The sequence below is a fragment of the Trachemys scripta genome, chromosome 5 (assembly GCF_013100865.1).
Source record: "Trachemys scripta elegans isolate TJP31775 chromosome 5, CAS_Tse_1.0, whole genome shotgun sequence".
Lineage (NCBI taxonomy): Eukaryota > Metazoa > Chordata > Testudines > Emydidae > Trachemys > Trachemys scripta.
Genome location: NC_048302.1, coordinates 133465612 through 133491511, shown reverse-complemented (window position 1 = coordinate 133491511; position 25900 = coordinate 133465612). Strand labels below are relative to the sequence as shown.

At 38.8% G+C, this 25900-nt stretch overlaps 1 protein-coding gene across 2 annotated transcripts in view; it reads left to right on the top strand.

Moving 5' to 3' along the window:
- C5H20orf194 (chromosome 5 C20orf194 homolog) overlaps positions 1-25900 on the top strand; it is a 130564-nt gene that overhangs the window by 53078 nt on the left and 51586 nt on the right. The window contains exons 10-20 of one of the 2 annotated variants that reach the window (XM_034772594.1): positions 2993-3128; positions 4849-4930; positions 9506-9542; positions 11179-11263; positions 11767-11843; positions 12860-12904; positions 13443-13488; positions 18463-18574; positions 19844-19914; positions 20670-20720; positions 22876-22963. In XM_034772594.1, the coding sequence (XP_034628485.1) occupies positions 2993-3128; positions 4849-4930; positions 9506-9542; positions 11179-11263; positions 11767-11843; positions 12860-12904; positions 13443-13488; positions 18463-18574; positions 19844-19914; positions 20670-20720; positions 22876-22963 (830 nt within the window). Of the gene's footprint in view, positions 1-2992; positions 3129-4848; positions 4931-9505; positions 9543-11175; positions 11264-11766; positions 11844-12859; positions 12905-13442; positions 13489-18462; positions 18575-19843; positions 19915-20669; positions 20721-22875; positions 22964-25900 lie in introns of both variants that reach the window. The other variant, XM_034772593.1, reaches the window with a different exon arrangement.

The following is a 25900-nucleotide window of genomic DNA, read 5'->3' as shown; positions in this document are numbered from 1 at the left end:
TAACTAAACTAAAATTTATTAAAAAAGAAGAGTGTGTGTGTATTGGTTAAAAGATCAGTATACATACAGACATGAGTACAATTCTTGAGATTCAGATTCATAGCAGAGATGGTAGTTGCAAAGAGTCGTTTCAGAAATAGTTCATAGGTTATAGTCCAATGTTTATATTCAGGGTGGTCCAGTCAAGACTGGGATCTCAGTCCTTATGACTTAGGCTTCTCCTGCATGAAGCCTCAAGCAGATCTGAGATAAAAAGGATTGGGACCCAAGGGTCTTTTATACCGTTTTCTAGCAGCCACTTGACCATACAGTCCTGGGTGAACAATAGTCTTTTGATGTAACCTTCTATTTCCCAAACCTTACCGGTAATTAACTACATGGATTAACATAAGATAATTTATCCATTAGGCAGTCTATCACAAACTTTAAAGAGACACATAGACAATGACATCATTGCATTCAAGATTCATCTAAATGTTAATATTCCCTTTTGATCTCTGAATCAATAGCTATAGGAACTGTCTGTTTACATAGCTATTTATTAAACAAGATATAAGTAAACACACACAATTAGTATCACCTCTAATTCTCTAACAATACAGATTTGCACTTCAAAGTTCTAATCTGTCTAGCAGAGAGTGGCCCTAATTACCATTCACATACTTTTTAACTTGTCTTTAATGGTTGGCTTTGGGTCATTTAGCCTGCAAGCTGCTTAACCCTTTCTGGCCATACGTTATATTTTGTATAAGATTTGTTGCAATTATATAACAGTGGTAGCCACAATGAATTGCATGGTCATATTTTAATAGGGTTACCATATTTCCACAATCAAAAAAGAGGACACTGGCGGGGAGGGGGGGAAGCTCTGCCCCCATCCACTCCCTCCCACTTCCCACCCCCCCACCCCTAGGACCCTACCTGTCCTCTGACTGCCCTGACCCTTATCCACCCACATGGGTGGCAGGGTTGTAGAAATTTTGGTGGTGCCCAGAAACCCCCCCCCCCACCTGCCTAAGGCTCTGGGAGGGGGGTTGGGTGGGGGGAGGAGGTCTGGGGTGCAGGTCCTGGGCTGGGGATTAGGGTGCAGGAGGGGTGCAGGGTGCAGGCTCGGATGGAGTTTGGGGGTGGGAGGCGGTGCAAAGCGAGGGGGTGCAGGCTTTGGGAGGGAGTTTGAGGGCAGGAGGGGGTGTGTGGGAAGGGGGGAGGGGGTTTGGGAGGGAGTTTGGGGATAGGAGGGGATGCAGGGCTGAGGGCTGTGGGTCTGAGGATGAGGGGTTCATGATGCAGGAGGAGGCTCAGGGCTGGGGCAGAGGATTAGGGTGCAGGGGGATGAGGGCTGTGGCTGAGGGGTTTGGGGCGTTGGAGAGGCTCAGGGCTAGAGTGGAAGAGCAGGGTAAGGGGAGCCTGTCTTCCCATTAGTGGATGGGGGATGCTAGGACCGGGGGCAGTAGACAGCAGTTGCTGCTGGCTCTGGCAGTACAAGCAGGCGGGGGGGGGCACGGGGGGGGCGGGGGGGGGGGAGGGGGAGGCCGGGGACCCATCCCGAGCCTCCCCACCCCCCCCCCTGAGTCCCCTTACCATTCTGGCTCCACGTGTTTGCAAAACACACTGACCGGTGGGTTGGTTTGTGTGTTACACAGGGCTGCAGATGGAAGGAGGGGGTAGCGGGGGAGGGCACTGGCTGCTAGAGGCCAATGGGAGCGGGTCAGTCGGCCCAGCTGCCCAATCAGCAGCCGCACTCTGCATGGGAGGGAGGGAGGCGAGGGAGAAAAAAACCCCGGACGTTTTAACCTTGTTACCAATTCCTAACCAAACACGCAATGTGTAGACACTGTCTTAGAGTCGGTTTCTCACTTATAGCGAAGGAACTTATGCACATTCTCTTGGCCGGGGATCGTCTTGGTGGGATATGCAGGAGGAGGTGTCATTTCATCAGCTCCCGAAGTTTTCTTTCACTTTGGAAAAGTAACATTGGCCAATTTGGAGTTTGAAGTTGAAAATAGTCTGTCACATCTTCACCTCCTCTGTTTCCTTGCTCAAGTGTCTCGTTTTTCAAATAACGTCAGTAGCTGATAGATTTTTATCATTCCTCCCCCTGAAAACCACTTTTTGCACAAACTTATGTTAAAATTTGTTTCACAGTCTGACATAATGTGGTTTGTGTGTTAAATTGAGATACAAAGAAACATTAGATACCTCAAAATATAAAAGCACTGTTTGTCTTTTATCACAAAGTACTTAATTCAGTCAATTTTCGGAATACATTTTACTTAATGAGATATAACTCCAAGTATTTGAAAAATGGAAGGGTTTTTTTTTTTTTTTTTTTTTTTGGTGGAGAGTTAGAGATAGATTTGATTATCTTCCTAATGGAACTGTGGTTGTCACCTGTCACTTATTCACTTATTAAACATGTACTTACTGATCTCAGGAGAACTGTCGTCATCCTTTTGTTCCAAAAGCAGAGCATTTTACTGCTTGAGCTAAGGAAAGATCTCAGTTAGCGGTCATCTAAAGAACTACCCTTCGGTTCTTCCTTACCTGCTGCTAACCAATGGATTTCAAGGTACCCTCTCACATAGTGTCAGGGCTTTCCATAGTGATTAATCTCTTTGAAAAGTTTGGAGACAGCTGTCAAGCTTTTTTGAACTACAGGTATCCAGAGAAACATTAGACGGCAGTCAAAATTGCAAATAGGAAATATTTAGACTTAACATCCTTGAGGTAGGCTTGGAAGATGTTTTCATAAATATTTTGTTACCTAATCTTTTCTTTTGTTACCTCACGATCCCTTTTGTTTGGTTCTTTCTTTCTAATGGTAGAGGTTTTCCATTGATTCTCAACATAGACTATACAACTAATTATAATTTCATTGCTATACTCTGTTTTAATGGGGGAATTCCAATAAAGGTATAAGAACTCATAGAATACTTGAGGCCTTGATTATATTTTAAAAGTGTTGCAGTAATAATTGTATTTTTCTCTTTAGCCCTAGCAGACAGCCTTTTGTGTTGTTTGGTAACCACTCAAGTAAAGAGAACCTGAACTCTGGTAACTTTAATTTTCCATCTGAGGGACATCTGGTTCGAAATACAGGCCTTGGCGGAAGTACTGCTAAGCACATGGTGAGCTTTTTAATAACTTACCTTTTTTTTCCCCCCAGCAGTGTGTTTTTGCTTTGCTAAATTGTTTTTCTTTGTATTACAAAATGCAGTCAAACTGCCAACGTGTGCAGTACAAATATATATTCTGAAAGGTTCAAGTAAAGCAGTCAGACCTTTAATGAAAAGGGAGGAAATAGGAAATTGAAGTTGCTATGGGACAAATCCTACAGCCCCTATTGGAAGCCAAACTTCCATTGACTTAAATGGTGTTCCACTCTTGGGGTGCACATGATTGGGCCCAATATGAAAGAAGACAACTTTAAGGACTGTGCATAGTTGAAAAGATAGGGTATAATATCCTTGGCATATAATCTGACTGATTCGAGGCTGCAAATAAAAATACTCTCTAAAGATGCATAATTTTTCTAACTTTTTTTTTTTTCAGTAACTGAAATATGAGTTATGGTTGAATCATAAAACTCTTGGTTAATATTTCTAAAAATATACTGTATTAACACTTGTAGTAATTTTTGAAATAACTTGTTAACTCATTAATTGTACTCTTCATATTTCCAAAACCATTGTCTCCAAACCTCATTACATTTTTAAACAACCAGACAAACCTCAAAATCCCTGTAGAGCTGTCAACTGTTAGATTGTTACTAAAATGAACTTTTAAAAAATTTACTTGTTTCCATTTTCAAGTAAAAGTTGAGTTTAAAACATGTCATGAGCTCGATGGCTCATTGCGCTACCATGCAGGGGATGCATTTTGGGAAGCGACCCCAGGGAATACAGATCCTCAGTCTGGCTGGGCTGGGTGCATCAAGAAGGTAACTCGAAGCGAAGGAGGAGAGGTAGTGTGCAGGTTGCATTTTTAGTTGTCCCTAGTAGCCAGTTGAGGAAGGCTTTGAGTGTGTCTGTAACTGCTTGCACAGTTGCTACTGCAGAAGATGTAGAGTGTAGTTTATTAGGTACAGGTAATTATGGAGCAATGGCCTGGAAATGATTTTATGACTCCACATGGGCTAGAGCAATATTTAATGAGTCACTGCCTTATGGATGAGCATGGGGTTGGCCCATTCCACTGGTTAGGTAAACAAGAAAAGATCATTTAATGTTCCAATGTAATTAAACTTCATTCTCAGTTTCCTCCCCTCTCTCATATTATTCCCACATGGATACCAGTCATACTATTTTTATTTTCACATACATGGGTGGGATTCCTGTTAGGAGCACCTGTTGTCTGTCGGAGCCAGATGTGATGGCTTCCTGATAGCATGCATCATGTCAGTGAGCCTCAGAGGGCTAAAGAAGGCGGTACAGCTAACATGACATTGCTCTGCTCTGTTAGCGAGTAGGATGCACTGATAATAGCATTAAATAACAGGGCAGGGCAGCCAAGGACAGCTTGGCAGAACTTGAGGCACATTAATGGAAAGGAGTAATTTATATACAAACCTGAAAACACATTCTTAATTCACATGGGGAATTCAGAACTCATTTTGTTTTCAAGGCCTTTTTGAACCACGCATATTAAGTCAAATATTGAAATTACACCTTTAAAAGGCTTAGATAACTTTTTAAATACAACTGGTCCTGGTTCATGCACTTGCGGTAGCATTTCAGTAGCTAGAAAATTAAGGCAGATTTTAATTAGCCATCTATTTATAGTTGTTAATGTTTATACCCTTATTTATTGACTAAGACCCACTTACATCTTATTAATACTGACAACTAGGCTGTACAGTGTGTATCTCCCAAGGGACCTCTGGCTTGTTCAAGGACCTATATTTTTGGAACAACTCACATTCCTTACCTGGGTAAGTCTCTCAACATTTTCTCAGAGTATTTAAGGAACATCTCCTGATTATTTGTAATAATTTAGCAGCAGGTGCATTGCTTGTAGAGAGATTGAAAGCATAGACTATTTGATTCCCACAGCCATAGAGACTCTGTAGAGCAGTAGCCCATGCAAAGAATCCTACCTGACATGGTTACCATGACCATGTCCCTCCACTTTCACTAAAATCTGTAGGAAGTTTTCAAGGAATTCTCCAAAAGTAGGTCTTTGGAAATAAGGCAAAAATGGAGCTTAAACTTTATTTAGTTTGAAAGATAGTTTGAAAATACCTAGGAAAAAGTCACAAAAAGTAGGAGAGTCGAAATCTTTCAAAGCCTGGGGATGCATGATGAGAGTAGAATTGAGTGAGTCTGGTGGAAATATTCTGCTTTTAAGGTAAAATCCACTCCATTCAAGTCAGTGGGGGGGGGGGGCCTTGTGTCTTAGCTACTTCAGTTCAAAGTCACATATTTAATTTGGTTAATGTTGAGTGTGAGTTTAAATCCACTAAAGAAAAAAAAATAAGTTCAAGCTCAAATGTGCTATATGATTGTCACCACTAGAATGTCAAAACATTACCTGCCATACCTGGGGTACAAGTTACTGCCTGGTTTAAGTATCGGAACATAACTGCAGTATCTCAGCTACCTCCATTTGGTAACTATTGACGCATGACTTTTAATGATTGCTTCATTAAATTGTACCATATTGGAATATTATGTACTTACATTTTTAAGTTACAGATTTATGTGATATTCATTGTCTTATCTTGATCCCTGTAGCATTTTAAAAATACATACTAATAGGGCCTGATGGTGCTCCCTTTGAAGTTTGCATAATTCCCATTGATTTCAAGGGGGAAGATTCAAGTTTCCCAGTGTTAAAATTTTCAAAATTTGTATGGAACCCAGATATTTTGGCAATAGAGGTTAGATGAACTTTCAAATATCCTCCAGCACCTGGAGCATGGTTTATAAAATACAACAATAAATGTAAAAAATATGCTTTGTGGAGTACATAAATCTTAATAATAAATTGTGAGTGTAGTCATCTCAAATATCTGTTCCAAGCTATTAGCAAATATTAAAAACAATCAGTTGCACACCTAGTAAATTTCAAAATATTATGAGACATGCTTGCTTTAGTTACTGTAGGAAGTTCGTAAAGAACATCATTTTGACTGCATTAGTGTTTTACAGGTTACAAGAAAGTGTTAAACTTGTCTGTTACAGAAGTTTATAGAAATCAAAAGGAATTCAAGGTGGTAATTACACGGCAAAATCACAACTCTTCTTTTGTTAAAAGATGATGATTTTACAGGGAAGATGAGAGAAAAGAGTTCATACTGTTCTTTTTAGTCCTTTGTCTCAGTCTTTTGTTGTCTGAATAGTCTACCCAAGCAATGGTTGCAACAATATTATCGTAATAAAAACATTGTATACTTTGTTCCTAGCTATGAGATTATATTAAATAGATTTCGTCAATTCCAGTCTATTATGTGCAGTTAAGATTTAATCTAATTTCATCTGTTAATTAGCTGTTTAAAATACTCTAAAAAAAAAAAAAAAAAAAAAAAAAAAAAACCCTCAACACACAAATTCCAATACATTTGCTTGAAAAAATATTCTCGTAATGAAATATTTATAGCCGCCTAATAAATAACCAGTATTCTAAGATCTTGATATTAAATGTTACACCTGCATGTTGCTTTTTACACCTGTATGTAATTTTCAACCAGATCAATTTACCATACAGCCAGTCTTCCCTAGAGAAACTTTGCTGGCAGTAACTCAAGAAGACCATTTAACCAAGATTATTCCAATGAGAAGCAAATGACTTAATAGTAGCTGAAAGCCCATGCTGTCTCATGGCTGGGACAGTGGTGATTGGATGCATTACCTTTGATACCACAAAGATGTGGGGATCCTTGGCATAGCATAGATACATGCCTAACTGTAGGTGTACATTGCACAGGAATAATTCATAAGTCAAAATGGCTGAGAACGTAATTGGGTGGAGACAGACAGCAAATCCCAGTGATGACTGAACCTGCTGATGTTCTGAACCAAAAAAAATTAAAAAGTGCTCTCTGCTATGCTTGAGGCGGTTTGCATTGTTTCACGCTGACACAACAGACATTATAGGCTTCAGCATGACAATCCTGGAGTCTTCTTATGTAGATAGGCTATTAATCTGTAGCTTGTGATGTAATTCAGTAGTTGGTGTTATTAACTAAAAAAAAGGCTATTGGTCCTTTAAAAATAAAAAAACTTGCATCTTTTTCAAGATCAAATGACTTCAGATTTTGCCAAACGTATTTGCAAAAAAAGTTCTTCCCTATGTAGTCTCATCTATATTGCCTTCCCCCTTTATCCTATACTCCACAAGTTAAGTGAGGACGTAGAGGAAATTTATTTATCAAAAGAAGGTTTACATCATTTCTTCTCATTGAAGTTGTATGCTTAAAAGCAGTAATATAAGATCTAACAGCCTCCCCAATATAAACCATAGCATAAGGGCATTTCAGTAGATTAACATTTAAAGGTGTTAATGGTTGGTGTGCATCTGTATTTAAAATGACTTGCATTAAATAATGTTCAAGCTCTTAAATCAAACATGCTTGAAAAGAGACCATTAATGAAATCATGTTTTATATTTTTTTATAGTCAGCAACAATATACATACATCACAACTACCATAAACATTCACCTTTGTTGTTTAGAGTTGATTTTATTGTAGTTCATACTTGAGAAGTCTTTTCAGATAAGACCTTTCTTCCTTGTGTAATGTTTGTAGAAAGTGTGGATTGAGTATACTACTACACTGTCCTTCTTTCTTCTCTCCCCTCTAACATCCTTTTTTGTAATTTTAAAATTAGTGAAGCTCTTCAGTTCCTACCCTTTTTTGTTTGTGAGCATCACCCAGCACACGCTGCTGCACATGCAAGTAAAACAAATGAAAACCATTGATATGTTACTATCTTGCTGCCTTTTTGCTTTAGGTGTATACATAGCCTATATATGGCCTTGCCAGTAATGTTAAACTTTGTGACCGAAGCAGTTGAACTGTCATTTTTTACAAACTTAAACAGAGCAAATATGGTTATTCATAGTATTTTGCAACTTCTCAGGTTTGCAACTATATTTTTGATACTTTTCATGATTTATAAAAGGAAACTCCATCCCTTTGTCTTTGACCAATGGAGGGCTCAAAGTAGTCACTAGAGCCCTGCAAATCCGTGGGCATCCGCTTTATATCCATGGACCATTTCTGTGGATACCAGTGTGGATGCGGATACAAATTTTGTATCCACGCAGGGCTCTGATAGTAAGAGTGGGTGGGTGGGCAACTGTGAGGAACCATGATGGGGATCCTCCACCTGCCCTGGTCGGGGGTCGGGGGAGGGGGGTAGGGAAAGGGGCCAGGGGCTTCTTGGGCCCCATGTCCAGGGCAGGTGGAGGGTCCACTGTGGCTCCCCACAGCTGCCTGCCCGGCTAACTGGGCTGCAGCTCGGAGCCACCTCCCTGGCCAGAACAGGTCGGGGAGAGCCGCGCGGGCAGCTGTGGGGAGCCTGGGTCCCTCCACCTGCCCTGGGCGGGGGGGCTGCTTGGGCCCTTCGCCCAGGGCAGGTAGAGGGTCCTCCACAGCTGCCAACGCATCTCTTCCCGACCAGGGTCAGGGGGTGTGCCTCGGAGCCTCAGTCTGCAAATCCGTGGATGCGGATATCCGCAGATAATTTTTGCAGATCGCGGGTCGGATGTGAATACACATTTGTGTATCCACGCAGGGCTCTAGTAGTCCCTATTCGAAAGGATTAGGCTCTGCTGCACTGAAGACAATGTGAGCTCTGCTTTTTACTTTAATGGAAGCCAAACTGAACATGTAATCCCCCAATCCTGAAAACATTTAAGCATGTGAATAGTCCCATTGAAGTTAATAGGACTCCCCATATATGAAAAGCCAAGCATGTATGTGTGCAGGATTAGCCACTTCTCACTAAGGTTTTAAAACCTGGTTCCTAAAATTAAACTCCTAAACTACCATAGAGAAACTGCCACATAACTATATTTAGGGATTGGTCTAATTTTCAAAGATACTGATCACCTGCAGCTCTTATTGACTTCAGTGAGGCTTGTAGATCCTCAGCACCTTTGCAAAATAGGCTACTTATATTGAAGTGCCTCAGTATAGTAATTTGGGAGTTTCTGGTAAATTAGGAGTTTAACTTTAGGCTCCCAGGTTTGAAATGTTTGGCCTTACCATGGTACTGCACATACTGGTACAAGTTGTAGCCAGAAATTTGCTCTGTTTTTTAAAACAAAACCTACCTATCAAAGCAAGAGCGCAAACAAAATTACCAGCCACAGTTTATACATCAATTTATATAAAACAAGAAGTAAAGATGACTCTGCGAGTAAAATGTAAATACCAATTGTTTAGCCTTTTGAATTCGTAATTCTGCTTTTTTAAAGTAGATACCCTTTGCATTAAATACATTGCATAACCTCATGTAATAGTATTTAAAATTAACTTGAAATATTTCATTTTCATACAGGAAATGACAATGAGATGCACGAGAAAACTAAACAAGTGTAAGCTATCCATTTTTACTTTTTCCCCCTACTTCTCCCTCCAATTCCACTTAATGACAATAAGTCCCAAACCCCTATTTAGATGGGGATGGCTGCTGATAATTACAGTGCAGCTTTGTTTTTTTAACAGAGCTCTGTGTATATGTAGGAAGGGGAGGCTTTGTTAACCATGTGCTTAAAAGATGAGAAATCTGGAAACTGATATGGAGTATAGGGACTGTTATTTGATGTGATATCACTGCAGCACCAAAACAATGTTTTAAATAAAATAATTTTAGGTCTTAGACCTTAGTTCCTCCTGTGTTACTGATACATGGGACAGTCCAGTTTCTCCACTGATTATAGTCACTTGCTAGTTGTGGTTCTTCTTGGAGTTTGTGCATTCAGTATCTTGTGTCACTATCTTCTGCCAGTTCTTCCTTAGCCTTCCTTGCCTTCTGTTTCCTCTCTCAAATATCCAATTAAGTGCTTGCTTACAATGTCTCCTATTTGTATTTGGTGGAAAAAAACAGATGATGTAGCTAGATCATATGGTAACAAGAAACCTTTCATTACTCTAGTATCTCAGGAGGATGTTAAACAGAAGCTACTAAAGTTAGAAATTTTAAAATCAGCAGCCCTGGATAACATGCTTCCAAGAGTGTTAAAAAAGCTGCCTGAGTATCACACTGGACCATTAATAGTTGGTTTTCAGTAAGTCAGGAACACACAGTATGTTGCAGAAGAGTGGAAGAAAGCCAGTGTTGTGTCAGTATTTAAAAAGGGTAAATGGGATGAAATAGGAGTATGAGACCATCCAGGTGGGCTCAGTGGATGATCCTGATGAGGATGCATGCTGGTGTCTCCTGGAGTCAGAGGCATGGTCCCAGTGCCTATGGTGACTTTGCCAGTCTATTGTACCCAGTAGCACAGTCTCAGGGTCCCCCACAGGTTCAAACCCTTAATACAGTACATGTCCTATTGTGCCATATTCATAAAGCTTGGCCTCAAAAGTTGGCTGTTTTTCCTATGGTTCTCTCCATGTAGAAAAGCAGCATTTGACTCAGTTTTTGATAGAGGCTCATGGATTAAGCTTATTTATTTTTTATTTAAATGTTTTTAGAGATCATAAGTTTAGGCCTTAACGCATTTTGTATTAAATTTGGATTTCAGTGTAAACAGGTTTATTTTTAAAAAAGAAAAACATATAATTTAAATAACAATAAAAAATCTGGTTTTAAAATACACCTCTACCTCGATCTAACGCTGTCCTTGGGAGCCAAAAAAATCTTACCACGTTATAGGTGAAACCGCTTATATAGAACTTGCTTTGATCCACCGGAGTGCGCAGCCCTGCCCCCCTCTCCTGCCCCGGAGCGCTGCTTTACCACGTATATCGGGTCACGTTATCTTGGGTTAGGGGTGTATCCAACTTTTTTAACTTTAAAAAACTGACTTTCATCCCCTGAAGTGCAAATAAAATGTCATGAAAATAAATCCACTAGGCACAATATTGGAGATTTTAAGGGGTGTCTACTCTTTTTAAAGTAAGGCATTGTGTGGGTCTTGCCCTGTAAAAGATTTCTGGATTGTTATGAGAAAAGACCAACTTTGGCTATAGCAATTCGTGTTCTGTTTGTATTTGTCGTTTCAGTAAGCTGTTGTCCCAAATATATGCTGCTGTTGTGGAGGCTGTCCTTGCTGGTATTGCATGCTATGCCAAAACTTCCAATGCAACCAAGGTAACTTAAAATGCCTGTCCTGTATCTTGTAGCAGCAATTAACTCGTTGGCTTTGTCTTCAGAATGTTGCATACATCTGGCTTTAAGGAATACCTTCTGGATAAAATACCACCATTTCTATTTTCCTTTTTGGCTTGTATATACATTACAGTAAAGTTCATATAGTCTTCAATTTTGTCTAAACTGGGTTATTTGACATCAATCGCAAGTTACTTTGCATTGGTAAGGTGGCCTCCAGCAGGACTTTCTGAAATGTCTGTTTTAATTAGTGCTGTTTCAAAGTTTTACGCATACAAGATGTGTGTCTGACCTTGTGAAGTTTGTTAGTAATCTGGGCACTCCGTAGTCTGGCTCAACTATGGTATTGTGCCTCTACTGCCCAGGGTATGGTTTCTGTTCAACATCTGCATGCACATCTAGTTAATGGGAATTCTGTAAGCATATATATAATTTCTTCTGTTTTTATTTCTTTTGTTTATTTATTAATTTTATTTTATTTGCAGGCAAAAGAAACAGCAGAAGAAATTCTTATGTCTGTGCTTGATTCCTTTCATCTAACACAATTTAAAACTGCATTACAGTATGTAACTTTGGATATTTATTAGCTTTTCTGCTCATACTGTCTTAACTCAGTTGTTTTCTTTGGGGAAAAGTTTCACTTAAAACATATTTCTTGTTTTTAAGTTTGATTACTAAATTGCAGATTTAAATTGAATTGGTAGAATAATAATTTCATTTTTCTTCCTCTACACATTCTCCTAGCCACTTGGAAAGTTGGTTTAGCCTTAAAACTGTGATCAGTTTCTTTGCATGTAGTTTAGCATGTAAAAATGATATGATTCAAGCATGATCTACATTTACAGCAGTGTGTAGGGTACAGACACTACATGCCCAGCTAGGACAGGTATAAAAAGCAGTATACGGTGAGGCACCGCTTAATAGAGTAGAACATAGCACCCTCCAGGTCTGAACCCTAGGGAGTATAGCTCGCTCTCTATATGCCCAAACAGTGCCTCCTATGTCTACGCTGCTATTTTTAACAGTGTAGTGTCCTGCAATTTCTCCCCTGCTGGAGTCTTTCTCCATCACAATGAAAGGACTCTAGGAACAGGGGAAGGTTGTCGTAGCCTTTCCCCAATGCCTTCCTCATTCCAGAGCCTTTCACTGCCGCACATAGGCCTTGGCTACACTTACCCGCTAGTTCGACGGCTGGAAATCGAACTTCTGGGTTCGACTTATCGCGTCTAGTCTGGACGTGATAAGTCGAACCCGGAAGTGCTCGCCGTCGACTGCGGTACTCCAGCTCGCCGAGAGGAGTACCGCGGAGTCGACGGGGGAGCCTGCCTGCCGAGTGTGGACCAAGGTAAGTTCGAACTAATTCGAACTAAGGTACTTCGAACTTCAGCTACGTTATTCACGTAGCTGAAGTTGCGTACCTTAGTTCGAATTAGGGGGGTAGTGTAGACCAAGCCATAGCTACACACTCCCTACATGCTACTGCAAGTATAGACAAGCGTAGTCATTAGCAGATCTCTAGGAATAAAAAAACATTTTAACTGGATACTCTTCCTTTTATTTTATTTTTTTTGTACACAGCTCCAAAATATCTTTTCAGATTCAAGCTGTGAATAACCATGGAAGGTCAGTATTATTTTATGTTTCATATGGGAAATAAGTAATTTTAATGCTAGTCAGCAACATAGTATTTTTAGTCTTCACAAAACACATTAGAGAAGACATTATGATCTTTAAGTTTGTTATAGCACATGAGGGCAACCATTAAATGCCTTAGCATTTGTATACAGAGGCAATTTAATGGCTTGTTATCCTTCTGTGTGTATTTATATTTTTATGGAATCTTAGTAGCACTTTAAAAATGAAACAGCTGGGTAGAGCATCTTTATTATCTCTGTTAATATATAGGAGCAGCAGGCGCACATTAAGAGTTTTCATTTAAAAATAAATTTGTTTGAAGTAAGTTGTTTTTTTTTTTTCTTCTCTAACTTATGGCATCTCACATTTTGCCACATTGTCTAAAACCAAATTTTACCTGATTGACTAAAATGCCTTAGAGGGATAGAACACTTCTTTCAAGTAGAAATAGTTATTTTGGATGGGTATTGTAAACTCTCATTTAAATTATCTAGTTTTTAAATATTGAAATATTATTCTGTTTTAGAATTATTCCATTGGATAATGAGGATAGCCTGTACTTAGTTAAAACTGTAAGTAGAACTATTCTTTGCTGTGCAATAACTTCCAATGATGGGTATTTCTAAATGTTGTAGTAATCTCTACCATGGTGAACTACTATATATAAATTTAAAGATCTGTTTATAAAAAATAACTTAAGATGTCAAAAGAATGCAGTAAGGGATTAGATAGACTTATTTTTGTAAGATTTTTGAGTTCAGTAAACAGCAACAAATCTCTGCTGTCTTTGGTAGATGGCTTTTGGATGCAAGAACTGGTTAGCTCCTGATGTGTTTGGGAGCTTGGCCCAATAGATAGGGCGGGGAACTTGAGCTTAGGAGACCTGAATTTGATTCCATTGGCTGAACCAGAGTTCTTATCCTTGTTGTACTTGTGTGGCCTTGGGCAAGACACTTAACTTCTTTGTTTTATTTTCCCCATATGTAAATAGGGATCATACTTATCTCTTTGAAGAGCTTTAAGGTCTATGCATGAAACTAGTTTCATTAGTGCTAAGTATTTAAATGCTAAAAGACTCTTCTTTTTATTTTTTTATTTTTACAAGAATCAATGGCTGGAAATTAAAGCTAGACTAATGAAAATTAGAAATAAGGCACACATTTTTAAGAGTGATGGTCACTGACCATTGAACAAATGAACAAGGGAAGTAGTGGATTCTTCATTTTAGTGTCTTCAAATCCAGAAAGGCATCCCGTCTTGAAGATATACTTTAGCCAAACACAAGTTACTGGCCTCGTTAGAGGTAACTGGGTGAAATATAATGGCCTGTGTTATACAATGGTCAGAGTACATGATCCAGTGGTCTCTTCTGGCTTTAAAATCTGCATATCAGTGTTTCCCAGAGTGAGGCTTTTTTCAGCATTGGAGATGAAAGAAAATTGGGCATGATTCCAGCACTCTCCAGCCCCCACTACAAATGGAAGACACTGGGGAGTAAGTGCAAAAAAGGGTAGACTTTTAAAACCTGAATGGGGGGAGGGATAGCTCAGTGGTTTGAGCATTGGTCTGCTAAACCCAGGGTTGTGAGTTCAATCCTTGAGGGGGCTACTTAGGGATCTGGGGCAAAATCAGTACGTGGTCCTGCTAGTGAAGGCAGGGGGCTGGACTCGATGACCTTTCAAGGTCCCTTCCAGTTCTAGGAGATGGGATATCTCCATTAAAAAACAAACAAATAAGCCAAACCAAACAAAACAAAACAAATGGGGTGGGGGAGGAGATTAGGATTGGAAGAAAACAAAAAAGTAGCAAGGTGTGGGTTAAGGTGCAAGGGAACCTAGGTCTAATACACAAATCCTTAAAAAGGTTGGAAACTACTTAGCATGAATCTGATTTTTAAAAAAATGCAAATATTTTTGGCATTTAGGACCATCTTTGGGTGAGAGCTGTTGCAGTAATTTATTTCTTCTTCAGTCTCTGCACATTCACACTTGTGGGATTGCACATCCTGGTGATGAGCTAGTTAGTTGTGAGAATGTGCGATCCCACAAGCATGAATGCACAGAGACAACTGGCAAGTAAACTCTGTCTTGATGATCTAAGTATTAAAGAACAATAACAAGATTTTCAAAAGATGCAGTAGTAATACTGAAGTCCAGATTCCTTACTTAATGTGGACATATGGCAACAGTTGCACTTAAATCTTGTGTCTGTGTTTTCTCTCTCTTCCTGCAAAACTGAAAATTCAGCCATAGTGTGTACAGTTATGTATGAACTGCTTGCCCTGCATGGCTGGCTGTCTTGAGCTGCTCCACCTCCCTCCTTGTTTCCCTGGGCAGTGGGTTGGAGAGGGCCTGGGGAATTTGAGAGAGCAGCCATGAAGCTCTGGCTTCAGAATTAAAGTATTTACATAGCAGGAGTTCCGCAATTCAGATCCTGTGAACCTTATACTCCAGCCTAGTTCACAATTGTGGTGCTCATGGTGCTGTCGTCGTCATGAATAAGTTGGATTACGACCAAGAGGCTGCTAGACAGCTCTCTAACACCACATTCTACAAGCCATTATCCTCTGATCCCACTGAGGATTACCTCAATATTCCACACAAAGATGGACTACAAGCTTTCAGGAACAGTATCCCTGATAATGTCACAGCTAACCTGGTGGCTGAACTTTGTGACTTTGTCCTCACCCACAACTATTTCACATTTGGGGACAATATATACCTTCAAGTCAGCGGCACTGCTATGGGTACCCGCATGGCCCCACAGTATGCCAACATTTTTATGGCTGACTTAGAACAACGCTTCCTTAGCTCTTGTCCCTTAATGCCCCTACTCTACCTGCGCTACATTGATGACATCTTCATCATCTGGACCCATGGAAAGGAAGCCCTTGAGGAATTCCACCATGATTTCAATAATTTCCATCCCACCATTAACCTCAGCCTAGATCAATCCACACAAGCGGTCCATTTCCTGGAAACTACTGTGCTAATAAGCGATGGTCACATAAATACCACCCTATACCGGAAACCTACTGACCGCTATACTTACCTACATGCCTCTAGCTTCCATCCAGGACACACCACGAGATCCATTGTCTACAGCCAAGCTCTAAGGGCAGGTCTTCACTACAGGAGGGGGTCGATTTAAGATACGCAAATTCAGCTACGCGAATAGCGTAGTTGAATTCGACATATTGGAGCCGACTTTACCCCGCTGTGATGACGGCGGCAAAATCGACCTCCGCAGCTCCCCGTCGACGGCGCTTACTCCTACCTCCGCTGGTGGAGTAAGCGGGTCAATTTGGGGATCGATTGTGGCGTCCCCACGAGACGCGATAATTCGATCCCCGAGAGATCGATTTCTACCCACCGATTCAGGCGGGTAGTGTAGACCTAGCCTAAGATACAACCGCATTTGCTCCAATCCCTCAGACATAGACAAGCACCTACAAGATCTCTATCAAGCATTCTTAAAACCACAATACCCACCTGCTGAAGTGAAAAAACAGATTGACAGAGCCAAACGAGTACCCAGAAGTCACCTCCTACAAGACAGGCCCAACAAAGAAAATAACAGAATACCACTAGCTGTCACCTTCAGCCCCCAACTAAAACCTCTCCAGCGCATCATCAAAGATCTACAACCTATCCTGAAAGATGATCCCTCACTCTCTCAGGTCTTGGGAGACAGACCTGTCCTCGCTTACAGACAACCCCCCCAACCAGAAGCAAATACTCACCAGCAGCCACACATCACTGAACAAAAACATTGACCCAGGAACCTATCCTTGCAACAAAGCCCGATGCCAACTCTGTCCACATATCTATTCAAGTGACATCATCATAGGATCTAACCACATCGGCCATACCATCAGGGGCTCGTTCACCTGCACATCTACCAATGTGATATATGCCATCATGTGCCAGCAATGCCCCTCTGCCATGTACGTTGGCCAAACCGGACAGTCTCTACGCAAAAGAATTAATGGACACAAATCTGACATCAGGAATCATAATACTCAAAAACCAGGGGGAGAACACTTTAACCTGTCAGGTCATTCAATGACAGACCTGCGGGTGGCTATTTTACAACAGAAAAGCTTCAAAAACAGACTCCAATGAGAAACTGCTGAACTCGAATTGATATGCAAATTAGACACAATCAATTTAGGTTTGAATAAAGACTGGGAATGGCTGACATTACAAACATTGAATCTATCTCTCCATGTAAGTACTCTCACACTTACCAACCTGTCTGTACTGGGCTATCTTGATTATCACTTCAAAAGTTTTTTTTCTCTTACTTAATTGGCTTCTCAGACTTGGTAAGACAATTCCCACCTGTTCATGGTGTGTGTGTGTGTGTGTGTGTGTGTGTGTGTGTGTGTCTTCTCAATATATGTTCCATTCTATGCATCCGAAGAAGTGGGCTGTTGCCCACGAAAGCTTATGCTCAAATAAATGTGTTTAGTCTCTACGGTGCCACAAGTACTCCTGTTCTTTTTGCGGATACAGACTAACACGGCTGCTACTCTGAAACCATCTTATTTTAAAGAATTGCCAAACAAAAACTGTTAGTTTATAGTTAAGGATTTAAGTACCTTTTTGAAACCACACAAGCTTACAAATCATTCAAGAAATCCAAATGCTAAAAAATATTGAAATCACAAACTAAGGTAACAAACAGTTGTTATGCTTTTTATAGATACATGCATAAACTGTAGACTTATTTGTGCTTATTCTATACCTTAGGTATAGAAGTTTTAACTTCATTATTTGTCTTGCTTTTAAGTTAATTTTTTATACAGTTTGATATGGACTGATATAACACTAGAAAAAAAAGCTTCCCGTAGAATCAGTTTAGTATTTTATCATGTGACTAATGTGGCTGCTCTTTAATTGAAGTAGTCCTTGTTTATCCGTTGGTCCTAAAGTCGCTTAGCTGTCAGCTTTTATGCCTCCATTTTTCCATATCTGCATAAATAGAGTCCATGCGTTGAGGCTTGGTATAATATTTTATGGGACGAGACATTTCATTGTTCCTTCTTCATAAGTGGTGTATTTGATAAACAGGGTAGTAGAGTTAAGTTTGATCTAAAGAGACGTTTTCTCTTGAGCAATAATCTCACTAAAATGTTCTAATAAAACAAATGTGAACTCTGTTAATAGAACTGAACAGTTCTTGTTCATTTCCACTGTAATCTAGCATAGTTTTTATGTTAGCACTGGTTAGTTTATACTTGGGATTAAGAATTGGGTAGTATATTTAGGAGTGAGGAGATTACATTTTCAGAGTGAAGCTGATTCAGACACAATTCAGTTTTGACCTGTGAGATTTGAGAGATTATGATTTGAGGCAACACATTCTAGTTACATGTGTTAAAATCCCTGGGTACTCCATTTCCCTTTGTCTGTGGAAGTATATCATCTCAAGCAGCTAAAATTTGAACTCTGTTTTGATTCTAACAACATTTTAGATAAAAATTGAAAAATTATAAAAGGCTCTCCTACCTCTCCTCCCTTCTCCCTCCCCATTTGCTACAGGCGGCTATGACAATATATGACATTCCAGATTTACTAGGAGGAAGGGGATGCTTGGGATCTGTTGTCTTCTCAGAATCATTTCTGGCATCACAGATATTTATAAAGGAAAAAGGTAACTTTCAAGCTCTTGCATGCACATTACTATCTCTTAATGTTGTTTTTATCAATTCATAATGTAATTAAATGGAGTAGTAAAGTAACTTCTTGTATGTTATCACTGCTATTTTGAAGATTTTAGTAAGTAAAGACCTAACTAAAAATTGTAATTTGCTAGTAATCTAAGGAATCCAGTTGTTTAATTTTAAGGGCGAAGATTGCATTCATTTTTCCTCTGCAGCTAATCTAAGGGACTCGTTTGTTTCCGCTATCAGCTTCATAGGATTGCTAGACAAAAGAATCTCATGCATAATTGCCTTCTCAGTTTTTCAGTCTTATTGATGTTCTTGTATTATAAAAAAGGACAAATAGAAGCACCTGATTTACCTTCCCCATACCTTTCATTATTTTATATATCGTTTTCTCACCCCGTAGTATTTATCTCAAAGCTAGAAACGAGTAAATGAAAATTAAAAATGAACTGGATGCAACTTTTATTTGTTTTTTAGAACAGTCTTGATTTAAAATACAGGATAGTAGGTAACCTTCAACCAGCTTCAAACCCCACTAGATATTTTCCACAGTGCTGGAGTCGAAAAAAGCCAAAGGCTTTGGTAACAAAGCCATTTGTTAGGAATTCCTATAGCATACGATAGAAAATTTGCTCAAGACATTGGGTTCTAACCAAGTGGATCATCTTTTTTTGCCATGTGAGGAGGGTTTTATCTGATTCTTCTGGATTGCTAACTCTCTTTATAAAAAAAAATAAAAATAAAAATAAAAAAAAATAAAAGCACCCTAATACCAATATTACGTATGCAAAAGTGTTCTGTTTAATCTTGGTCAGGACTGTTTTTTCCCAAAGCTGAACTCCATTTTTCCTTGCTTTCCCAGCTCCACAAGAGGAGAAAGGGGGAAAATGTAAAACATGTTTAGCCGAGGCAGTAGTGGGAGTCAAAGGGAGAAAATAAACAGCTTGAAGGGTTGAGGGACTTTGGCAAAAAGGGAAAGGCAAATAAGAATCCTAGAGAGGAATGAGGACTGTTAATCAGTGTGCTCTGCAGTATTTCTGATGGATGGATGATTGTCCTGAAAAGGCTGGGAACCCTGTCATGTAAGGAACACCGATCATTTCGAGAATCAGTATTTTATAAGTAATAGCAACTTGAAATCCTCATTGCTGGTAGTGGAGACTAATAGGAAAATAAGGTGATTTGATAAGCTATGTAAATAGTTCAGAAGGAATAATACTTCTGTTTTATTTTTTACATTTGCTTTCCTACAGATGACAGTATTAATACAGAAACCAGCTACATCATTCTTACTGCAGCTATCCCAAGATATGTTTCTTGGCTGGTTAGTATAGTGCAACTTAAGTATTTCATTCCCTGTAAGTTTTTTGTAATTGTATTCCACTAGAATAAAAAATAGGTAAATATAAACGTAGAAAGTATGTGTGAATATCTAACTCCATTTATTGGTAAGTAACACTCCTTTTAAAGAATCTAAAAATGGCTTATGTAAAAGTAAGTAACTGTTGTACAGTTTATCCAAGCTGACAAGTCTCATTTTTGAGAAGCGAATTAATTGTTGGGCACTTCATAGCACTTGGATAGCTAACGTGACTTGTGGTCAGTGTAGAACTGCTTCTACAAAATTGGAGGTCTGAGGCCAGATCCTCAGTTCGTGTAGCTCCTGTGAAGTCAGTGGAGCTATGCTGATTTACATCAGCTGAGGATCTGATCCCTGGGGGAGAGTCTACTAAAAATTATCTGAGGAAGGGGTCTCTTTCTCCAGCCCTATTATGCCACTTTGGCCTTTAGACGCTGCTTTAACTGGAGCAGACCCTTGGATGTCAAAGTTATGCACTGGGTTGTTTTGGCCCCCACAGCAACACAAAATTGGAAAGGTGCAAAGGTGGCTTAAAGCACAGAATCTGGTCCCCCACCTTTGAATATCATTAGTCACCCAGTGCTGTCACTAAAGCTGTATAAAGAGCATTTGTTTCCCATGAATGTTGAGCAGCATTTTTATTATTAAAGCAAGTTTAAAATCAGATCATTAATCCACTGTGAATATAAATGGAAAATGCAATTTGTTTTTGCCTGCAGGTAGAAGATAATGAAGTGAAACTGTCTGAAAAGGCGCAGCAAATAGTGAAGGTATGTAATGATATAGTGCTTAAACTAATTGCTAATCCAAGGTCATCTTATTTAGTCAAAACATAAGTTATGTTTTCAAGATCTGATAATCACAAATAACTAGGGCTGTCAAGCAATTAAAAAAAATAATCACAATTAATTGCACTGTTACACAATACTAGAATACCATTTATTTAAATATTTTTGGATGTTTTCTACATTTTCAAATATATTGATTTCAATTACAACCCAGAATATTTATTTTTGATTACAAGTGTTTGCACTGTAGAAAGACATAAGAAATAGTATTTTTCAATTCACCTAATACAAGTAGTGTAATGCAATCTCTTTATCATGAAAGTTGAACTTGAAAATATAGAATTATGTACAAAAATACTGCATTCAAAAATAAAACAATGTAAAATTTTAGAGCTTGCAAGTCCACTCAGTCCTATTTCTTGTTCAGCCAATTGTTCAGACAAACATTTGTAAGTTGCACTTTCAGGAGAAAGAGATTGCACTACAGTACTTGTATGAGGTGAATTGAAAAATACTATTTCCTCTGTTTAGCATTTTTACAGTGCAAATATTTGTAATCAAAATACACACTTTGATTTCAATTACAAAACAGAATACGATATATATGAAAATGCAGAAAAACGATCAAAATATTTAATAAATTTCAATTGGTAGTCTCTTGTTTAACAGTGCGATTAAAACTGCGATTAATCAACAGCCCTACAAATAACATGTACTCCTATAATGGACTATGCATAATATATTTTTTGATTAGTCTTTCTGTATATAAGGAAGTTTGTTCTTTCTTTCCCCCTTTCCCCCCTGCCTTCAAACTACATTGTACAAAAATAACAGATTGACTGTGAAGCAGGGCTTTGAAGCTGTGCTCCGGCTCCGTTCCAGCTCCAGGCAAAAATGTGCAGCTCCACTTCTCTGGAGCTGCTCCGGGCTCCGCTTCAAAGCCCTGGGTATGACAGAAACTCAGTTTTAGGTTTTCTTTACTGCAAACAAGCCACTAAAAACTAACATCAAAAAGAGTTCTATTGATCAGTTGTCTTTGGAATGTTGGTTTTAAATAATGTTACCCTCTGAGTTCAGTTATCAAAAATATGTATTGAAAAGATCAATATTACTATACATATATATTTTTTTAATTTATAGCAGGCTATATGCCTGCAATAAATAACTATATATATATATAGAGAGAGAGAGAGAGGAAGTATGAAAAAAATTTGTGTAGCATCTGGAAATATCTAAAAAACCTTTAGTTTTTCCATCTGTGATTTAATTTGTAGTTGCCATAACTTTTCAAAGTAAATTTTTGTGATTTATGTTCCTATTAAACTGTATAACATGCTTTTAGTTCAGTAGACTGATAATACAAAAACTAAAAGCCCATGCTCTGTGAATGTGAAAAATAATTTAATAGGTTTTATTTTACAAAACAGTGTGTGGGGGAAGCACTTTTTAAAATGATACTCCAGACCTTTGTTGTGCCATTAAAAGCCACCTTATCTTCGGATATGCAGAGATTAGGTGCAATACTTACAAAGTTAATCAGAAAGGGTCTAATGCACTGATCTAGCTTTTCTCAATTTAAACCTTTACCATTTACTTGTTTTTGCTTTATCTGTTATTTCTGTAATTTAGTCCTTTAATGGTCTGACAAGAACTCTACAAATATTTATAAATTGTACTTTTAATAAAATATTAAAAGCCTTTATTTTTATTCAGAATTGTATTTACAGAACAGAATTTGGTCTTATATAGAGCATTTTTTGTAATCCAGGTACTTAAATAACAAATAGCAATCTAGTGACTGTGTAGACAAATGGAGTATTATGCACTTAGCAGTAGCTGTCTCATAAGTTTGAACGCCAGCAACTGTTTAATGAAAGAGGAAAATATTGGCCACAAAACTAGACATCTTCTATATCTGAGTACTATCTTTTAACTTGCATTTGTAGAGTCACCAGAGAAGCGCAAAGGGGGTTTCTCTTTTTGAGGGATGGTATATTTTAATGCAAACCCATCCTCTTACTGCGTAATGTAAATCCAGTGTGTAAAATGGGATAAAACTTGGTCAGGTTCAGAGTGAATAGTCACCATCACCAATACAGTCTATAATGTTACAGTAAAACATTCTGCTTCCTTTTAGGAAGATGAATCCTTCCTAGGCACTTTCCTCACAGGAGGTGATGGAGCATATATTTATTCTAGCAGTTCACAGGTCATGCCTGAGGAAGGTGAGTTTTGTTTTCTTTTGTAAGTGTTTAAAGAATAGTTCAGCATTCTAAGGGCATGTCTACTCTTACTTCCGGAGCAATCAATCCAGCGGCAGTCGATTTATCGCATCTAGTGAAGATGCGATAAATCAACCGCCGAGCGCTCTCCCGTTGACTGGAGCGAGAGGCACAGGCAGAGTCGACAGGGGAGCGTCAGCAGTCGACTTACTGCAGTGAATACACCGTAGTAAGTAGCTCTAAGTATGTCCACTTCAGCTACATTATTCATGTAGGTGAAGTTGTGTAACTTAGATCGATTTCCACCCCCCTGTCCCCCCCGTGTAGACCAGGCCTAAGTAGTTACACAAATCTAGAAGATGTGAATCATGTAGTGAACTAGGCCCTTCCTTGGGTTGACAAGCGACACATGAGGCAAATTATAGATATAGATATGGTATACTTATGCTTGGCTTGAAACTCCAAGTCTTCTGCTTCCTTGTTCCTACTGAAACTTTTGCTTCCCTGGAGCTTCTGTCCCTCATCCTAACCCTTCCCCCGTGTAATCCTTACTGCTTTGAAGAAACTTTGGCTGCTGCATTTCCATTGAAACCACAGAGAAATCCTTGATGTTCCTGGTATCGCATGTGATTTTTGCCATCTGTCTCTGAAGAAACAGCAGACGGTCTTTTGCTTTCTTTTTCCTGCATAAGATAAACTGATGAACCAAGAGACTCAACAACTTTATTTTCAACTGAAACAAATTCAGAATAACGCTATTATTACTGGTGGCACCTTAAAGACTAACGGATTTATTTGGGCATAAGCTTTCGTGGGTAAAAACCTCACTTCTTCAGATGCATAGAGTGAAAGTTACGCATGCATGCGTAACTTTCACTCTATGCATCTGAAGAAGTGAGGTTTTTTACCCACGAAAGCTTATGCCCAAATAAATCCGTTAGTCTTTAAGGTGCCACCAGTAATAATAGCGTTATTCTGAATTTGTTTCAGTTGAAAATAAAGTTGTTGAGTCTCTTGGTTCATCAGTTTATCTTATGCAGGAAAAAGAAAGCAAAAGACCGTCTGCTGTTTCTTCAGAGACAGATGGCAAAAATCACATGCGATACCAGGAACATCAAGGATTTCTCTGTGGTTTCAATGGAAATGCAGCAGCCAAAGTTTCTTCAAAGCAGTAAGGATTNCGGATTTATTTGGGCATAAGCTTTCGTGGGTAAAAACCTCACTTCTTCAGATGCATAGAGTGAAAGTTACGCATGCATGCGTAACTTTCACTCTATGCATCTGAAGAAGTGAGGTTTTTACCCACGAAAGCTTATGCCCAAATAAATCCGTTAGTCTTTAAGGTGCCACCAGACTCCTTGTTGTTTTTGTACATACAGACGAACACGGCTACCCCCTGATACTTGGCTATTATTACTGTGAGGACTTTTCCTTTTTTTCCTGGCATTATATTGATATGCTCTGCTTCATTTGTTTCTTTTCATATTTTAAGTCTGGAAGGTCACAAAGTAGTATGTTCATAAGCAGCAAACTATAATTTATTAAGATATTTAAGGCAAATTCACTTTGTCCTTCTGTAGAGAAGAGAAATTTTATTATGGTGCCAAAATACGAGATAAAGATGCTGGAGAATTTACATCTTCTCCAGTGCTTGGCAGAAGTTGAAAATTTAGTTAGGGAAAAAAGTCCTGAAACAGTCTAGTAATATCTATTCAACATCTTATTTAGTAGTAGATATAGAGATAAGGTGAAAATAGCATGATGTGCCTTGTGCTTAATAATTTTCAGATTTCAAGTTTGAGTTTAGGCTGACTACAAGGTGGAGAAATGTATTAAGCCCCCCATAGCAATGTTGTGCAAAATGAGCTTTGGGTCTCTTTGTAGTGTGGGAAGAGAATAATAGTGGTTTTGGGTTTGGTTTTTTTAAACTGTTTAGCAATGTCTGCCAAATGACATTTTTTTCTATTTTGTGAGATCTGTTTACATCTTTTTTGATCTCTGTATGATAGTCACATGCATAAGAGGAATGCTAGAGAGCATTTATTCATAGAAAAGATAAATACAAACTTCAAAACCAGTATTTTCTCCCATTAATTGTAATATTTTAAGTAAAATAGTCAATTCTGTTCACAAAAACAATGCTGATATATCACTTTAACTACCTAGCTGTACTATGAATGTCCTACTTTGAAACCTGCTCATTTGTTTTGTACTGGTGTTTTCTTTTTGCAATAGAATGCTAAAGATGTTGTATCCATAAACGTCTGTTTTGTTCTCTTTCAAGAGAGAAGGTATTAAGACACCTATTGTTTCATTATACCATAATTTGATAGACTGTGTGTGTGATGTATATCCTATTTAATCCTCTCTTTCTATTCTCTTCCTTAATTTAGTCTCCCCCTTCCATAGAGAAATAGATAATTATTCCTAGTCCCCTTGAACATTCTTTTACTTCTCTTCCTTTTCTTCTTCTTCTTCCTCATATGTGCTTTTCTTCTAGAGTGCTCCCCTGGATGGAATGGCTATTAGTAGTGGCTCTGGTCCCATTGGTAGTTCCTGGTCTCTTTTTAGCAAGAGCAGTTTTGCTTATGTCAGCTTGTGGTTCCTTTCCTTCTCTTATTTAACATCTGAGCTCCTTCTTTAGAACTGCTTTTATTTAGCTGTTGTGATAACTAGACTGTCTCCTCCTTCTTTCCAGCTGCTTCCACAGGCCACTCAGGTTTTCTTAAGAGTCTGGATGCCTGTAAAATCAGCTGGAAACTAGGAGGGGGAGACAGTACTGTGTGACCTACTGACTGTTATTGGATCACCAGCAAGTGGGAAAATTGCTGACCAAAATGATAGTTTTTATTCTGCATGTGAAGATAAGTGAGTCTGTGAGTAAAGTAAAGGAACTGGATTTCATAATCTTTGATAATCTCCACATATGCAGATAATATC